Source organism: Lontra canadensis, unplaced genomic scaffold, assembly GCF_010015895.1.
Source record: "Lontra canadensis isolate GAN:19392208 unplaced genomic scaffold, GSC_riverotter_1.0 scaffold35, whole genome shotgun sequence".
NCBI lineage: Eukaryota > Metazoa > Chordata > Mammalia > Carnivora > Mustelidae > Lontra > Lontra canadensis.
In genome coordinates, this window is record NW_022631029.1 from 4,968,297 (window position 1) to 4,986,137 (window position 17,841).

A 17,841-nucleotide genomic window follows, 5' to 3' on the forward strand; every position below is an offset into this window, starting at 1 on the left:
GTGGAAGGGCTGCCTCCCACTCCGCGGGGTCTCCCGGCCCTTCTGCTCTCTGCTGCTCACATCGCTACAGTGGGTTAAGCCAAGAGGCCACCGTGATCTACAGGGAAGAGGTGATAATTGCCTCGGGGGTGGTTTCATTGCCTGTTCCCGGGCAGAGTTAGAATTCTCTTGCTTTGACATCCTGTCTAGTCTGGGGATGGTCTCCTTTGTACTTCCGTTACTGCCCAAAGAAAGCTTTGTTGGCTGTTGTGGGGATCTGGAGTCAGGCCAGTCAGGGGGCTTGGGATGGGTGTTTTTGGAAGTGGATCTCAGGATGGTCTAGTGAGTAAGTAGCTTGTCAGGGCCTGAGAGTGGATGTTTTTGGAGACAGTATTTTCCTTCATTATCACATGTGTTGAAAACGGAAGGCGAGGGCACTGGGGAATTTGCTAGGGTGCTGGAAATATTCTGTCTTGCTCTGTCTTTGCATTACCTAGGTCATCTGTCCAAACCCATCGGATGGTAGACATCGTTTGTGGGTTTCACTGTTCATGGATTTTATCGTGAAAAAATAATAGTAGAGGAGCCTGGATGGCTCAGTCAGTTAAGCATCTGCCTCCGGCTCAGGTCATGATCTCGGTCCTGGGATCGAGCCTTGTGTCAGGCTCCCTCCTCAGAGGGAAGCCTGCTTCTCCCTCTCCTGCCCACTCATGCTCTGTCTCATTATCTCTGTCCCTCTCAAATAAATAAAATCTTTAAAAAATAAAAGAATAATTGTAAGCGAATAATAAACTCTTAATGATTTACAGGCTGACGTGCTTAGGGATGAGGTGGACCGCTGCCTTCACCTTGCTTTTAAAATAATGCATCAAAAGTGGGACACCTGGGTGGCTCAGTCGGTTAAGCCTCTGCCTTTGGCTCAGGTAATGATGTTCTCAGGGTCCTGGGATCAAGTCCCACATCGGGCTCCTTGCTCAGCAGAGAGCCTGCTTCTCTCCCCGCCTCTGCCTGCCACTCTGCCCACTTGTGTGCTCTCTCTCTCTGACAAATAAATAAATAAAATATTTTTTAAAAAAATGCATCAAAACTAAGAGGGGTTGTTGGATTGATTGATAGTGGATTGTTCACAATTGTAGAATGGGTGGGGGGGAGGGTGCGTATGGCTGTTTCTCCTCTCCTCCTCTGCGTTCTGACAGACCTCTCTGCTTGTTTGAACATCTCATAATAAAATGCCGAAACAGAAGAACTGACAGGAACTACTGCTTGTGCCCTCTAGAACTTTCCATAAACGAATTACCGAGACAGCTAGGTTTCCAGGCTGACACCACACTCCTCCTGCAGGCACCCTTACTCGCTTGCCCTGGGAGCATTGATGAAGCGATCAGAAGGTTCTTGGCTTGGTGTGCCCTCTGCGAGGCTGGTGTGGTCGCTGTGGGTGCATTGCACGAAATGGGTGTTAGCTTGGACCTCCTTGAGGGAGACACAGTCCGTGACCTTGAATCGATAGAACTCTGAAACATGGGGCTTCCTACCCTGTAGGCAGAAGCCTGGGGATTCGCAGCCGGAGACCATCCTGACCCAGATTTCAAAGAGGGTGCCCGAGCTCCCGCTGACCAAGAACTCAAGCTGGTTGGCCGGAGGACCCTGGGTGTGCGCGTATGTGTGTGTGTTCAAAAATCTTAATGTTAGACAATACATTGAAACAAATTCAGATGCTTTTTTGACACTAGACTTTTGTCAGCTATAAAGTCACGCCTGCTCTTCCAAGAACTTTTTTTTGTTTTTAATAGAGAGCATTCAAAGAAGTAAAACCAACCATAATTTTAGAACCTCAAGAAACCACTCTTTATATTTTGGTATATTTATTCCCCGAATTTTTTTTTTTTTTTTTTTAAATCTCACGCACTGTTTCTGTCATTGTGATGTTTCTCCCTCTGCCTCAGTCACGTAGCCAGCGGACTGTTGCGTTCGAGTCCAAGAGCCAGACCTCTGCTTTGCCGTTTGGGGCGGGGGCAACCCGTTCTGGAAGCTGGTAGTTTGCAGAGCGCCCTTGGTGGCCGCTCCTGGGAACATGCAGGGCCGTGGAATGGACCTCTTTTTCCAAATTGAGAGCTGATGCGCAGAGAAGGTACCAGGTTAACTCCTGCCACGTGGGAAGTGAGTTGGATGGGAGGCTGAAGGTTAGAGCCTGTCTCATCGTGTTGTCTTCAGAGCTGGAGGGCAGCACAGTAGGGGGGCCTGGGGTCTTGAAGGGACAACAGGTGGGTATAGGGCACCTGGCCAGGGAGACTGTGAGCAAAGGCTAAGCTCAGGAGCCCAGGGGGGCTTGTTTGGAGGTGAGGGGCAGGGAAGAGCATTGGCTTTGTGTTCTGACAGACCTGGGGCTGGGGGCCTGATACTTTTGTATCAGGATAGTCAGCCCCATTGGTTCCCAAGGAGAACTGAAGGAAACAATGTTGTTGAAATCGCCTGGTCTGCGTGCTTGGCATATTAGGATCATGGTATGATGGGTTGGACATCATCTGATGAACAGTGGGAGTCTTTGAAAGGCTTTGGGCTGGGAAGTAGGGTGACGGGGCAGAGACTTTCTATCATGCTGGCGTAGAGGACAGCAGAGGGTAGGGAGCGGAGCCTGAAGCTCTTTCCTGCAGGTGAAAAGCTGATGGAGAGAGAGAAGGAGAGAGAGAGATCGATCTCAAAGGAGTGATCTGCAAGGTTCAGTGATAGGCTGGTTACGGGGCGGGGAGAGGCATCTCACTTTGTTCATTGGCTTTTTTAATGACTTGGTTTACACTCTCTCCCCCCCCGACTCACCGGCACATTCTTGCCTTTCAGGAGCCTGCGTGAAGTGCAGCAAAGGCGTGTTCGGGGCCGGCCAGGCCTGCCAGGCCATGGGGAACCTCTACCACGACGCGTGTTTCACCTGCGCAGCCTGCAGTAAGTGTGGGGGGGGTTGGTGGGGGGACAGGGAGCATGGGGCCCGGGAAAGGGAGGACAGGGACGAGCATCCTTTCTGGAGACTCTTGTCCCGGGCCTTCCACAGTCCCATGGCCGGGCAGGCTGGTATCCTTTAGAGCCGCAGACTAGGGCCCGTCCGAGGAAGGGGATGGGCCCCGAGTGCCAGCGATTGCTTGGGGCCGACCTTGGTAATGAGTTGAGTGGGTTCAAAGCAAGCTGTAAGAACGTTTGTAATGATTATCAGAGGTCTCAAGCGGGGAAAGCGTTGGGATTCCCCACCGTCTGCCCTGTTGTCAGTTACCTCCCCCACCGTGGGACCAGCCAACCCCACGTCGGTTACTCCCCTGGGAGGCAGGTCCTGTTATCACTCTGTGACCCCACTCTGATCTGGAGGCCGCTCCGTGCGTGTGAGGTGCGAGTGTGTGCGTGAATGCCCGCGTGTGTCCACCGTAGGGGTGTCCGGGCCTGTGAGCACACACACCTGCGGGCATCTCTACCCCGCACACACACAGTGACTAAAGCAGACAGTTACGAGACCGGGCCTGTGCCCAGCCCCGCAAACTGCTCGTTGAGTTGATGGCAGCCCCCGGAAGATTCTGACAGACTCAGGAGTTGAGCCTGTCTTAGGGTCTCTAGCAAAGATTAATTTTGAGGAGCTTTTTTTTTTTTAAGAATGTCCCGCTGATTTCTCCAGTTCTAGAGGGAGGCTCGCGGCTATCCATTCAAAGGAAATCGTTCTCTGTCCTGGGTGTTCATTAGAATCCCCCCTGGACATTATAACAGCCAGTGATGCCCCAGTCCCACCCCGACCAGCAGAACCGGAAGCTCTAGGAGTGGAATTTCTAGGCCAGGGTGTGGTCTAAGCACCCGGAGCAGTGCCAGGCTCTTCAGTGTAGACGCCTCTGGAGAAAGGAGAGGGGGAGAAATCTGCTCTCAGCTGTTTTGGGCCACAGTTGGGAGTCTCCTGATTCCGAGGGCAAAGGTAACGAGGTGGGCACGGAGCTGCCTCCTTTCCTGCCCAGCGGTGCTGGCTAGGCCTGTGCCAGGGTTTGGAACCTCCTCCAGTCCTCACTGCAACTGCCCATAAAACTCGTGCCTGAGAGTTGATGGTTTGTGTACCAATTAGGATTCACCTCTGTGGGGAAAATTGTGAAAGCCTTTGAAATGGGTCAAAAGGCAGCTCGGTGTCCTCAGTGGATATGTTGGGGTTCCCTGAGGGTCGGTTTCTCCGGGTCCCGGGCTTCTTGCCTTGTCTTTGAGCCACGCTGTCTGTGTAGGTTATGGCATCCTGATAGTAGTGCACACACAATGCTTGTCCCTAACGGTGCATACCGTGCCTGCTGGAGAGGCTGCTGACCCTGGCCCTGGGGAGCCTGCTTCTGATGGCCATAGAGCTGTGGTTCTTTGCGCTGTCCCAGTTGTATCATCTTAACTGCTTCCCGTCTTATAGGGTGACATTAAATGATAAGTGACATTAAATCTTTGACCGTGTTGTCTGAGTCTTAACTGTACAAGAGTCACGATCCTTCCTCTTCCTAGAAAATGATCTTTCCATTTTGGCTCCTGTAACTGTTTCTCAATATTTGCTGTTTTCCAGGGGAAAAGAAAATATTAAGTAGAAGCTGGTTTTCATCTCAAACAATTGCCAGTTGAACTAAGAAAGTTTTTCGGGGCTGGTCGGGGGTGGGCACTGCTGAGTCTGTCGGGATAGGACTAACCTGCATTTATAATGGGTTGAATTTTTCTTCAAATGATGACCAACACAGACACTTAAGGAAAACACGGCTCTTTGGGGATTTTTCTGGGTCTAGCATCTAAGGCCCTTGTGTTCTGGTTTCTGTCGTAATGCTTCCTATAATTTGTCACAGACTGAACTCTCTCTTCTGCCTCTGTATCTCCGATCACACTGTCCCGCAGGATCTGCTCTCCCTACTCACTTCATACGTTTAAGTTCTGTCCAGTCATTAGGGCCCAGCTCAAAGGCTGCCTCTTCCAAGAAGCCTTCCCTGTTCTCCTAGCAGAAGAAATGGCTTTGTCTTGAGCTCGGCATGCCCCAGTGCTGTCACGTAGTGTGAACCACACTCTCTGGGACCTTGTGCCAGCAGGCTGGGCCCTAGAACAGAGCTGCTGTAGGAATGAGGACAGAGACTCCATCCCATGGGCAATGCTGCACATTCCTGTTCCCCAAGGGCCCTGCAGCGCTCCTGTCTTGGTAAGCACATACCTTCCTCTGCACTTGTGGGGAGCACTTGGAGACGCCGGCAGGTGTCTGAGCAGCTTCTGTTGGGCACTAGAAGTAATTTACCTTTGTTCCATTGGCTTCTTGCTGCCCTGTAACTCCCTTCAGCAGAAGGAGGCCCCTGGGCCCTCCACATCCTGGCCCGGCAGGTCCTCAAGTGTGTCTCTGTGAACATTGGCGCCGTGCAGACGGCACGGCTAGGGCTGGGCCTGTTCCCTCCTTTGTTGGCAGAAGGAAAAAAAAAGTGGGGGCCCGGAGAGGAGAAGAGAATTTCTTAAGATCGAAGACCTCGCGATGGGGCTGGTACCAGAATCCAAGGCTCTGGATCTAATTAGCTTTGCACAGCTCCGTTTTGCTGGTCCGTGAGTGTGTCTGTTAGTGAGCATATAGGTGTGTGTGTTTTCTCCTTTCCTGTTTCGTTAGGAAAATGATCTAGCTTACCCCGCCGCCCGCCATGGAAATAGATTTCTGTACATATGTACCCACTCCCCGGCTGTTACTGATGCTTTATGAAAACAGAGTGTTGGGGTCTTGTCGAGGACACCCCAGAGGGGCACCCAGCTCCCCTGGGTCCCTGTCCCACACATTGAGAAGGAGGACACTGAAACAAAAGGGTCCAGAAGACTCCGGTGGGGGTGGGAGTCATGGGATGCCAACCGCCAGCACCGCGAGGTGCAGGGCTGTGCTGGGGGGAGGCTGATGAGAGACTGTCTGGCCTGGGACAGCTCCTGGGGAGCCGCAGGCGCCCATGGACGAAGCTGATCTGGAGCCTGCCTGCAGCCTCCCACCCGCTGTGTCCTGGGAGGACGGCGAGGGGTTCCTCTCCTCAGACAAACCCACGCCTCAGTGGACGGTGCGAGTTCTCCAGGGCACTGCGGAGGGCTCCCTGACACAGACACCTGCGTTTCCCTGCCCCCACCGACAAGAAGCCACAGGACAGAGCACAGGGTGAAGGGTAGGGGCAGAGACCCAGCACAGGTGTTTTTTGTTGTTGTTGTTGTTTTTAAGATTTTATTTATTTATTTGAGAGAGAGACAGTGAGAGAGAGCATGAGAGAGCAGAAGGTCAGGCAGGGAGCCCGATGCAGGATTCGCTCCTGGTACTCCGGGATCATGACCTGAGCCAAAGGCCATTGCTTAACCGACTGAGTCACCCAGGCACCCCTGCACAGGTGTTTTTACCTGGACGTTTTCCCTGCCAGGTTTTGTCCCAGCGGATATGCAATTCTCCAAGCTGGGATCACAATGCTGTTCCGTCCTTTCTGATGTAAACCTGCCGTGAACGCACCCACACCTCCGCGGCCTCCAGAAGGATGATCTGAGCTGTTACAGAGGAATCGGTGGCCTCGTGCCACAGGGTTGGGGCACGTGGCTCACGTGGGGTTTGCCAGTGGTTACATGCAGCCCGCTTCCCTGCCTGTACGTCTTCGTGCCTCTGGACCCTCTCTTCCCTCTGCTGAATTGTCTCTGTGGTGTTCTTCCCGGGAGGAACATGGGGCGCGGCGTGGGGGGTATTCATGTGGTTTGTTAAAGTCCCGCCCTTCTCCATGGTTCTGTGGACAGCCAGTGTGTGTGGTTGCCATGGGGATGTGTGTGGAGGGGTGTCTCCCTTATCTCCCCGACCCCCGCTGCTCCTGCCCACCCCAAGTGGCAGTGCCCTCAACTGGGGCCCTCGGGAAGCCATTGGCACAGTGTGGAGCAGAAGGAGGGTCAGCGCAGAGAGCAGGCTCAACCTTGGCCCCGGCCACACTCTGTGGTAGACGCCGCATGTCCATTGGCCTGAGGAGATGCTGGCGCCCAGCTGTGGCTGAGAGAGTGGGAGTGAGGAGGAAGAAGGTGTGGGTCAAGGGGGGCCCATCTCAGCACCTTCTAGAACAGACTGTGAGGGGGAGGGAAGGCAAGGTTCCGTGTCCTTGCTTTCAGCAGTTTTGGGTCCAAAATGTCAGATTTTGTTCATTTTGTGAAGACCAAATAACTTTCATCTTGAAGTCCAGGTGAAACCCGTTTGCCATGTCCACATTCATGGTTGCTGTGGGTTGTTTTTTTTTTTTTTTTTTTTTTTTTTTTGGTCTCTCTGAGCTGGAAATGATGGAGCAGATAGGAGACTCCTTGTGCCCTCCTGCCCTGAAGCGCACAGAGCATGAGGACCGGGGCCTGGGCATGGGATGGGGGACAGGCAGGTCAGAGCCGATGGAAATTGTGCCAATACGGGCCTGAGCTCAGGGAGAGGCCACAGAGGGCCAGAGGGGTCCACTCGGGACGGTGCTGGGATGTACAAGTCACGGTCAGAGTGGGTGGCTTTCAGTGTCAGTGGTGCTTCGACTCCCAGGTGGGAGGTGTGCTGTGATGTGCCCACTGAGCCTCCGGGAAAATGTACCGTGAGATGAGGAATGTACGCCGTTGCCCATCCCACCTTCCAAAAACCACACATTGCGCCGTTAGAGATCATGAATGGATCTCATAGTGAAATCTCACCCCTTTAGACCCAGTCAGGCCAAAGTCTGTCTGAGTTACCAAAAAGCCTGCATCTAGAGCTCTAAAAAAGGACCATTTCGTTACTTCAAGGAAAGGGAACAATGAGAATTAAGCCCAACTTTGTGGAAGAGAGGTTCTTGAGTAAGTCGGTGGTTGGTGACTGACACCCCATCGTCCAGCAGGTTCTGAAGTAGGGGGATTCTTGTCAACTGGTTTTATTTTTAAGGTTTTATTTATTCATGTGAGAAAGAGAGTAACAAATAGCACGAGTGGAGGGGAGCAGCAGAAGGAGAGGGGGAAGCAGGCTCCCCACTGAGCAGAGAGCCTGATGCGGGGCTCGATCCCAGGACCCTGAGATCATGACACAAGCCGAAGGCAGACGCTTCACCGACTGAGCCACCCAAGTGCCTTTCTGTTTTGTTTTCCTTACAAAGTCTAAATACTGCCCCCGAGATCATGTTTACCTTTTTTTTGAGGTGGGGGGGACTTTGTATATTACTCTGTCTGTCAGCATTTGAAAATACTCACAGAGTCTGAAATAGTGGCTCTGGCACTAGGGAGGTCTTCCTTTAGCTCTTGGCCCGCCTGCTTCCTTAAACCAGTCATCACAACATTTATCAGTGGTTCGTAGGTGCGCTTCCTAGCTTCCTGTCGGCAGACCACAAGCCGAGCCATGCACCCACGGGCGCTGGCGAACTGGTCCTGGGACGTCCAGGGACTCGAGCATTCTTAGCAGCCTGCGTTTGCAGAGTTGCAGACAGAGGCCTGGGAGTGTATTTTGCTCCCGCCCCTGTGTTAGATGATCTCCACTCCGAGGGAACGTGAGCCAGAGGAAGCAAGCTGGCTCTGCCCCCCGGCATCTAGTCCCGGGGCTGTGTGACGGCCAAGGCTGGGTTTTCCGAGACTTTCTGGTTGCGAGTGCAGGAGAGACACCTTGGGTTAGGGGAGATGGGACCCCGTCCACAGCCGGGTGCACGCACGGCACAGACGGGGATTAAAGGCTCCGATGCCTGCATTTCTGAGCTGTTGAGTCATGCCCATGTTTCTTGTCACATTCAGCAGTTATGGGTAAGCCGAGTGAGTCAGCTGGATCTAAGGGAAAAGCCAGGGATCAAAAATGTGAGAAAGGAAGAGTGGGCACGTCCTAAAGGAAGCCAGTGGGCGGGGAAGAAATCAGGAAGCAACAGAAAGAGAGGAGCTGGGACAAAGGGCCGTGGGGGTCAGGAGAGGGCAGAGGGGCGACCTTGACTCGGCGTGGGTCAGAGGGTCTACTGCGTTTGTCGCTAGCGGACCCAGTTCTGCTGGGGGCACCTGCACTGGGGCCCGAGCGGGTTTCCCAGCTCAGACTCTGTTGTTCCAGTCAGAGGCCGTGACTGTCAGGGGACTGTGGGAAGGCATCAGATCCTTCGTGCCTGTGACATTGGCGGGGTCTGGGATATTGGAGCGCTGTACAGTCAAGGGAGACTCCAGGGTGACCTACCCCAGCATTTTAGGTGCCCGATAGTGCACATGTGTGGTTTGGGGTAGAAATCTGCATTGTCTTCCTTCGGGAATCCCAGACCCAGGGTGTTACCTGGCGGTACCCAGTGTATCCCCTGTCCCCTCAACTCTGAGGACGGAGGGTGCTCTGGGATGTGGGGGTCACTGCATTGTCATCAGCACGGAGACACCGTACCAGGTGCCAGGTACTCTGTGCCGGAATCCTGGGTTTAGGGAGTAAGTTCTGAACTTCATTCTGAAATCACTGATGCTCCTTGGGTCTCTCAGTTTCTCTTGCTAAGAGTATCTCTTCGTTTCTCTGTTAAATGTTCAGTCTCTCAAACGTTCTCTTCAATTTCTGTCCCCACCTCTGGTCCTGGGGTGGTTGGTGGATTTAGTGTGTTGGCTTGACTGGGCCAGATGTGCCTGTGCTTTAGGTCACACATTGTTCTGAGTGTGTCTGGCAGGAAGTTTCCGGATGAGAGTTAACGACGGGTAGACTGAGTAAAGCAGATTTTTCTCCCTAATGTGGGTGATCCTTGCCCAATCAGTCAAAGGCCCAAATGAAACCAAAAAGTTGACCCTCCCACCATGCACACGCACATACACACACTCGTGCACACACACTCGCACATGCTCACACACACACATACACGCATGTGTGTACACAGGCACGCACACACCCTCTCCATTCTGGTCCCCTGCAGACCCCTGACTCACACAGGCCCTTTCCTCTTTCTTCTGCACTACTTTCCCTTCCCTCCCTACTTCCTCTCTCCCTCGGGTCCTCTCACTGACGATTTCTTTTGCACCCATGGTTTCCATCCCAGATCCCATGGGGCTTCTATGCCCCTGACACGGGCTGGAATCCGAGCCACTGCTGGTAGAGTATTTGCTCTGTCTTCTCGAGGCCCCTCATTTGCCTTAACCGACCAAGCTTGTTTACACAAGAGGAAGTGGAGTTTTGGAGCTGTTGATGGCCGGTGCATGGGGGACTGGGGTCCAGGTGGCCCCACCGTGTGTGTTTTCGCTCACACTGGTGGTTCTCACCCTTTGCTGGAGATCGGTCACAGTCACGAGGAGCCCCCGAGATCCCCAGGCTGCAGCTGCATGGACCCCAATCCCCGATTCCTGAAATCTGGAGCAGAGGCCTGCGTGCACGTGCGTGATGAGCACCCCCGGGGATCTGTCTCACTGCCTGCTGCCCCACCTCGAGCCTTCCCTTGGCCTCCGGCTCCCCGTTTCCCGAACTCCAGACTCGAAGCAGTCTGTGGCCACGTGTGGCTTTTGAGCATTTGAAAAGTGGCTAGTGAGACCAAGGAATTGAACGTCGTATTTCATTTTAATTAAAGCTTAAATGTCGGGGCCCCTGGGTGGCTCTATCAGTTAAGCATCTGCCTTCGTCTGGGGGCATGATCTCAGGGTCATGGGATCGAGCATGACATTGGACTCCCTGCTCAACGGAGTGTCTGTTCTCTCTCCCCACCCCCACTCACTTTCTCTCAAACAAATGCAATCTTTAAAAAAAAAAAGAACTTTAAATGTAAATAACCACATGTGGCCAGAGGCCAGGATGTTGCACGGTGCAGGGAAGGCATCTAGTTCCTGAACCAAATTTCACTTATGAAGAAGGAATGGTCAGTGACATTTACTATTTTCATGCTTTATACATCACAAAGGCAATAGAGTCACGCTGTAAAAAAAAAAAAAAAAAAAAAAAAAAAAAAAAAATACACGTGGGAGAAGAAGATTTCCCGTAACCCAGTACCGAAACAAGACCAAAGAGCATGTACCGTGCCTGTATGTGGTGCCTGGGACGTCCCTGTCGTGTGCTCACTCGCCTTCCCTGCCCGTTGCATTGAGAAGCAGATCCTACGCCTTCTTCTTCGTGGCTCCACCATCTTCAAAACCAGATGCTGTCCAAGATCCTGTTGATTTGGTGACAAAACGCACGACTTTCCTGCCCGTTGTTAAAAGGGGGAAGAGAACCCGTACCACGTGGGCTCCCAGACTCCGCTCTGAGAACGCACTGAGGCCGGGTTTTCAAGGATCACCTTTGGGGGGCCTGCACCCTGCCTCTCTGGTCCCAGTCCTTAAACCAGTTCCGGCTCCTTGCCTGTCTCCTGTCCTGCCACTGTCTCCTCCACCCGCCCTCCTGCAGAGTCCCCTGGCCTTCTGGGACACCCCCTCCCCCTACCCGTGCCTGTCCCCCTCACCCTTCATCTCCACTGAGGCGAATACCACCTTCCGAGGTGCTGTCCTCCCTCGAGGTCTCTCTTGGGGCTCCTCTGATCTCTGGTCTCATATACACCTTGAAAGCTCACCCATCTTGTGGTGTCCGAAGCTATGGTTAAATTGAAGCCGTTTGCAGAGGTCTGTGTCTGCCCCTGCATGGCCAGCTGGGGAGAATAGGATAGTGTTGCATTGATCTTGACTTACCCCCTGCCGCCCTTCGATACTTTGTGGGTAGTGCTGGGCATTCCCCATATGTACCCTTTAGCTATCACCCCCCCCCCCATTCTGCCCCTCTTCCCCCAACCCTAAGCAACCACTGTTCTGCTTTCTACTCCCATAGATTTGCCATTCTGGAGGTTTCATAGAAATGGAACCCAATACTACGAGGTCTGTGCTAACTGGCTCCTCTCAGTTAGTGTAAGGCACTCCTGGTTCGTCCATGTTAGAGCACATATCAGAACTTGGGTCTTTTTATGGCCGAATAATATTCCATTGTCTGGATATACCACATATCATCTATCCATCTGTCAGTTGATAGGCACTTTTTTCTAACTTTTTGGCTGTTAAAAATAATGCTGCTGTGAACATTGTACATTCACTCCTTGAGCAATGCAGGTTTGAACTACAAGGTCTACTTTTATGTGGATTTTTGACAGTACCATAGTGGAAACGGGTCTTCCTTAGGATTTTCTTTTTTTAAATTTTTTTTTATTTTTAAAGATTTTATTTATTTATCAGATAGAGATCACAAGTAGGCAGAGAGACAGGCGGTGGGGGGGGAAGTAGGCTCCCTGTTGAGCAGAGAGCCTGATGCGGGGCTCGATCCCAGGACCCTGGGATCATGACCTGAGCCGAAGGCAGAGGCTTTAACCCACTGAGCAACCCTGGTGGCCCTTCCTTAGGATTTTCTTAATATTCTTTCCTGTCGCTTCCTTTGTTGTTTGAATACAGTAAATAACACATATAACATACAAAATACTTGTTCATTGACTGTTTACGTTATTGGTAAGGCTTTCAGAAGGTCAACAGTAGGCTGTCAGTAGTTAATTTGGGGGGGGAGTCAAAAGTTATATGTGGATTTCCAACTGCATGGGGGGGGTGGTCAGCGCCCCTAACCCTCATGTCATTCAGGGGTCAGCTGGATATGTTTTTGTGTGGAAACACGTTTTCATCTCTTTGTGTATGTATCTGAGTAGAATGGCTGGGCCACACGGTAGCTCTGTGTTTGAGTTTTTGAGAAACTGTTTTGCAAAGTGGCCACAGCATTTTACATTCCTACCAGCTGTGTGTGAGGCTGTCAGGATCCCACATCCTTGCCAACACTCGTGATTATCTGACCTTTTGATTCTGACCATCCTAGTGGGTTTGAAGTTGAATCTCAATGTGGTTTTGGTTTGCATTTTCCTGATGACTAATGATGTTGACCCTCCTTTCATGGGCTTCTTTGCACGTCTTATTTGGAGAAATTTGTATTCAGATCCTCTGCCCATTTTTTATTGGGTTTTTGAACTCTTCTTATTATTGAGTTTTAATACATTTTTATATGTTTTACATATGAGTCTCCAGTATATGATTTGCAAATATTTTCTCTCCTTCTATGGGTGGTCATTTCACTTTCCTGATGTTACTATTATTAAATTTTGATGCAGTCTGATTTATCTATTTTTTTTCTTTTATTTCTTGTGTTTTGGGTACTTTGTATAAGAAAACATTGCCAGGGGCACCTGGGTGGCTCAGTTGATTAAGCGACTGCTTTTGGCTCGGGTCATGACCCCAGGGTCCTGGGATTGAGCCCCGAAACACATCGGGCTCCCTGCTCAGCAGGGAGCCTACTTCTCCCTCTGCCTCTGCCTGTGCTCCCCCTGCTTGTGCTCTCTCGCTCCATCAAATAAATAAACAAAATCTTAAAAAAAAGAGAGAGAGAGAAAAGAAAACATTGCCAACCCAAGGTCACAAAATCTCACACGTGTATTTTCTTTTGAATGTTACAGTCTTAGCTCTTAAGTTGAGGTCTTTGATCCATTTTGAGTGGATTTTTTTAAAAGATTTTATTTATTTGTTTGACAGACAGTGATCACAAGTACGCAGAGAGGCAGGCAGGGAGAGAGGGGGAACCAGGCTCCCTACTGAGCAGAGAGCCCAATGCGGGGCTTGATCCCAGGACCCTGAGGTCATGACCTGAGCCGAAGGCAGAAGCTTTAACCCACTGAGCCTCCCAGGCGCCCCAAGTGGATTTTTATACAGTTTGAGGTAGAGATCCAACTTCTTTCTTTCGCACATGGATTTGAAGTTTTCCCAGCAGCATTTGTTGAAAAGACTGGTCTTTCTCCATTGGACTGTCTGTGCAAATGTGTTGAAAATTAATTAACCCTAAATGTTAGGGTTTGTTTCTGGTCTCTCAGTTTGTTTTCATTGCTCTAGTTAATTATTTATTTTTTTAAAAGATTTTATTTATTTATTTGACAGACAGAGATCACAAGTAGGCAGAGCAGCAGGCAGAGAGAGAGAGAGGGGGAAGCACGCTCCCTGCTGAGCAGAGAGCCTGATGCGGGGCTCTATCCCAGGACCCTGGGATCATGACCTGAGCCAAAGGCAGAGGCTTTAACCCACTGAGCCACCCAGGCGCCCTCTAGTCAATCATCTTTTAAAGAGATTTAACTAATAAGACAAAAAATCTCGTTTACCCAGGCAGTTGCTATTTCTGTTGTCTTCATTTCTTGGTTTAGATCCAGATTTTCATCTGGTACCATTTTCCTTCTGCTTAAAGGCCTTCCTCAATCTTTTTTTATAGTGTAGATCTGCTGGTGATGAATCCTTTCAGCTTTTATATGTCTGAATTCATCTTACCCTTGGTTTCAGCTCAGGTCATGATCTCCTGGGTCATGGGATTGAGCCCCACATCGGGCTCCGTGCTCAGTGCAGAATCTGCTTGAGATTTTCTCTCCTTTCCCTCCCTCGACCCTTCCGCCTCCCCTGTATGCTCTCTCTCTCTCAAATAAATAAATAAGTCTTTTTAATTTTTATTTATTTATTTTAAAGATTTTTCTTTTTCCTAAAATATTTTTATTTATCAGAGAGCACATGCATGCGAGCAAGCATACAGCAGGAGGAGTGGCAGGCAGAGGAAGAAGCAGGTTCCCTGCTGAGCAAGGAGCCAGATTCGGGACTCAGTCCCAGGACCCCGGGGATCATGACCTGAGCCAAAGGCAGATGCTTAACCGACTGAGCCACCCACGTGTCCCTAAATAAATATTTTTAAAAAAGAATAAAGGATATTTTTGTGGAGCTATAGAATTCTAGACAGATAGTTTTTTCAGTTTTTTCTTTCACTTCTTTAAAGATGTAGTTCCATTGTTTTCCATCAGAAATCCGATGTCCTCTTTATCTCTCTTTCTCTGTAGGTAACGTGTCTTTTTCCTCGGGCTGCTTTTAAGTTTTCTATCGTTGATTTTGAGAAATTCGATTATGATATCACTTGGGGCCCTTTTTATGTTTCCTGTGATTAGGGTGTGTTGAGCTTTCTGGATGTGTGAGTTTATAACCTTTGTCAAATCTGAAACGTTTCTGGCCACTATTTCTTCACTTTTTTTTTTTTTTTTTTTTGCTACACCCTTCCTTCCCCCATCCCTCCACCACCCAGGGGTTTTGTTACCCCTTTTGTTGCTTCTTTGTTACATTTAACAAATCACCCCTTAAATTAAATCTTAGCTAACTGAAGTTGCCTCACAACTACCTTATGTTCTCTTCATGCTTAAAACTCTTTTCCTCTCTGTTTCAATTTGGCTATGGTGTGGCCAGTTTTTATTATGATATCTTTAAATCTATTAATCTTTTCTCTTGCAGTGTGCAGTCTCCCAATCCCATCCAGCGTATCCTTCATTTCTGATACTCTAGTCGTTGTCTCCAGCCCCTTGGGTGTTTTTAAAGATCTTCCTCTAGCGTCTTGGACATATAGCATACAGTAGCAATAACTTGTATCTCTTTTCCTACTGATTCTAAGCTTTGTGTCAGATCTGGCTTGATTTCCCTAGGTTGACTATTTTCTTCATTATGGCTCCTCTCTTCCTGCCTTTTTGCATGCCTGGTAATCTTCAATTAGATGCCAGGCATTGTGATTTCATTTCGTTGAGTCCTGGATATCTTTGTATTCCTTTAAACCTTCTTGAGCTTTGTCCCAGGAAGCAGGTAAGTTATTTGGAGATGGTGATCTTTTCACAGCAGAGCTCCATCCTGGGCCAATTATCCTTCACTCCAGGGTAGAACCTTCTTGAGTGGAACCCTGTGGATTATGAGTTTTCCTGCTCTGACTGGTGGGAATAGGCACTATTTTCAGCCCTTGTGGATGACTTTTTCCCCTGGGCTTCATCAGTTTCTTCACAGGCACAAGTTGATCCTAGCCCTGCAGGACACGCAAGGAGACTCTAGGCAGGTCTCCAGGATTTTTATCTCTGTGCAGCGTTCTCTTCTCAGATCCAGGTGATAATGGTCTGGAGTAGTAGGAATGGAAAACCAAGAGAGTGAGTTTGTAAAACTGAAAGTACATAAAAAGACCTGGGAAGAGCCAGTGAGAAGAGAACTGGAGTGTAGAGTGGGGCTTCCCGCAGTGTGGTCCCTGACGGTGCTGGCCAGTAAGGAGAGAAACCCAGAAACTGAGACTGTTGAGCAACGTTCACAGTTTGAGAGAATAGACTGCTGCTTGGATTTTATGTTTCGTTTTTCAAAATATTGTATTTTCCAAGAAAATAAGTCTGGCTGATGGAGCTGAAAAACAAAACAAAAACCCAGCCCTTTACCACAGATAAACTGAGAGGGAAGGAGTGACCTGGAGGGTTTGGGGAGAAGGAGGTGGGAGCAGATGAGATTTTTAGCTCAGGTAGGACATGAAGGTCATTGACAGGATCCTGGCAACCGTGACTTAGGCTAACACTTAATAAGAGCCAACACCACATTGGACTCCCCACTGGGACCCCCCCAGTTTTGTCTTCTCCACGACATCCTCTACCAAGGAACCCACAGGGTCAGGTGACTGGCCAACCTCTCCTTTCTGCGAAGTGGCAAAGCCCAGGATGCAGCCCTCATTGCTTTTCTACTTTCTACCTTCCACCTTGTTCCTCAGTCCACTGAGGCTGCACCAGCCTGGGGAAACCCAGGTGCATTGTGTCATTCGCATGGAGCCAATTTGGTTGGTTTTCCTGTTGGTTTGTATTAGTTCATTTTAAGAGTTAACCTCTTCTGGAAGAAGCTGAAGAAGTAGTTCAGGTAGAATTCTGTGCGATAAAGCAAACTGCCTAGCTGCTCTCTATCACAAGTGGCCGTGGGATACTTTGAAATGTTCTTATTCAAGTACTTGAACTGAATTCTAACCGTTTTTTAATTTTTTAAAAGATTTTATTTATTTATTTGACAGACCAAGAGAAAGCACAAGTAGGGGTGTGGCACCGGAAGAGGGAGAAGCAGGCTCTCCGCTGAGCAGGGAACCCCATGTGGGGCTTGATCCCAGGACCCTGGGATCATGACCTGAGCCGAAGGCAGAGGCTTAACCAACTGAGTCCCTAGGCACCCCACATTTTAAAAATTTTTATTAACTTAGATTTACATACGAATAGCCACGTATGATTGGTAAGCAGTGGACAATGCTGGTAGAAGTTACCCTCTTGGGACAGTACAGTAACAACAAAATCTGAACAGTTGCTCATTTTTACTTCCTTTTTCAGGAACTCCTCTTGTGGCCAGGAAAACCTTCCCTTTTTACTTTCCGGGGAGGCATTTTAGACACTGAAATTTGTGATGAAGTCTTACAGCTCAGGGCCGATTACTTTTCCGGAAGGGACAAGTTGTTCCTATTTCTGGAGGGAGGCGAGAACGGCGAGAATGGCACGTTTAGTTTTGTCAGGTTACGTGGCCGACTTCTCTTGGTGACATCTGTGACTGTGGTCACCCTTTCCTTCATGGGGGAAGACTGGCTTCATCCAACTGAAGGGGCCCCCAGAGGCAAATATAAAATATCCACCATCAATGGGAAGTGGCCTTTTGACGAGTCTGTACATTTATTAGTCAATATTTCCTAAACTTTTTGCAATTGGAAAATAAAGAGCACCTTTGATGACTCTAAAGCTCCGGGAAAACGGTTTCTTTGGTATATTTTTGGGGTGCACATCACTACGTGTTTCCTGGTGTGAGGAATTCCTCTGCCAGAAGCGGGATGATTCTGAGGCTGAATTATGAAGACGGGGCACCGACCTGCCATCCCCCTCGCTGTTCTGTTAATTGCTCGTTGCTCAGGGATGGTCCAGATCTTCACACTTTTGTTTGACTAAGACAAATTTTGGCAAGTGGAAATGCTGGTTCAGAGACTGGCCTGAGGCATCTTCTCTCTTAGTGTGGTCCCTGGACCAGCCCCTTGAGCATCACGTGGGAAGGACAGGGTCTCAGGCCCTTCCCGACCTACAAGAATCTGGGGATGGGGCTCAGCAGTCC

General features: G+C 49.8%; 1 protein-coding gene across 1 annotated transcript in view; it reads left to right on the plus strand.

The window, feature by feature from the left end:
* Positions 1–17,841, plus strand: part of LIMD1 (LIM domains containing 1) — a 60,392-nt gene that overhangs the window by 25,203 nt on the left and 17,348 nt on the right. Inside the window, exon 2 of the mRNA XM_032867830.1 lies at positions 2,815–2,916. Within this exon, the coding sequence (XP_032723721.1) occupies positions 2,815–2,916 (102 nt within the window). The remainder of the gene's footprint in view (positions 1–2,814; positions 2,917–17,841) is intronic.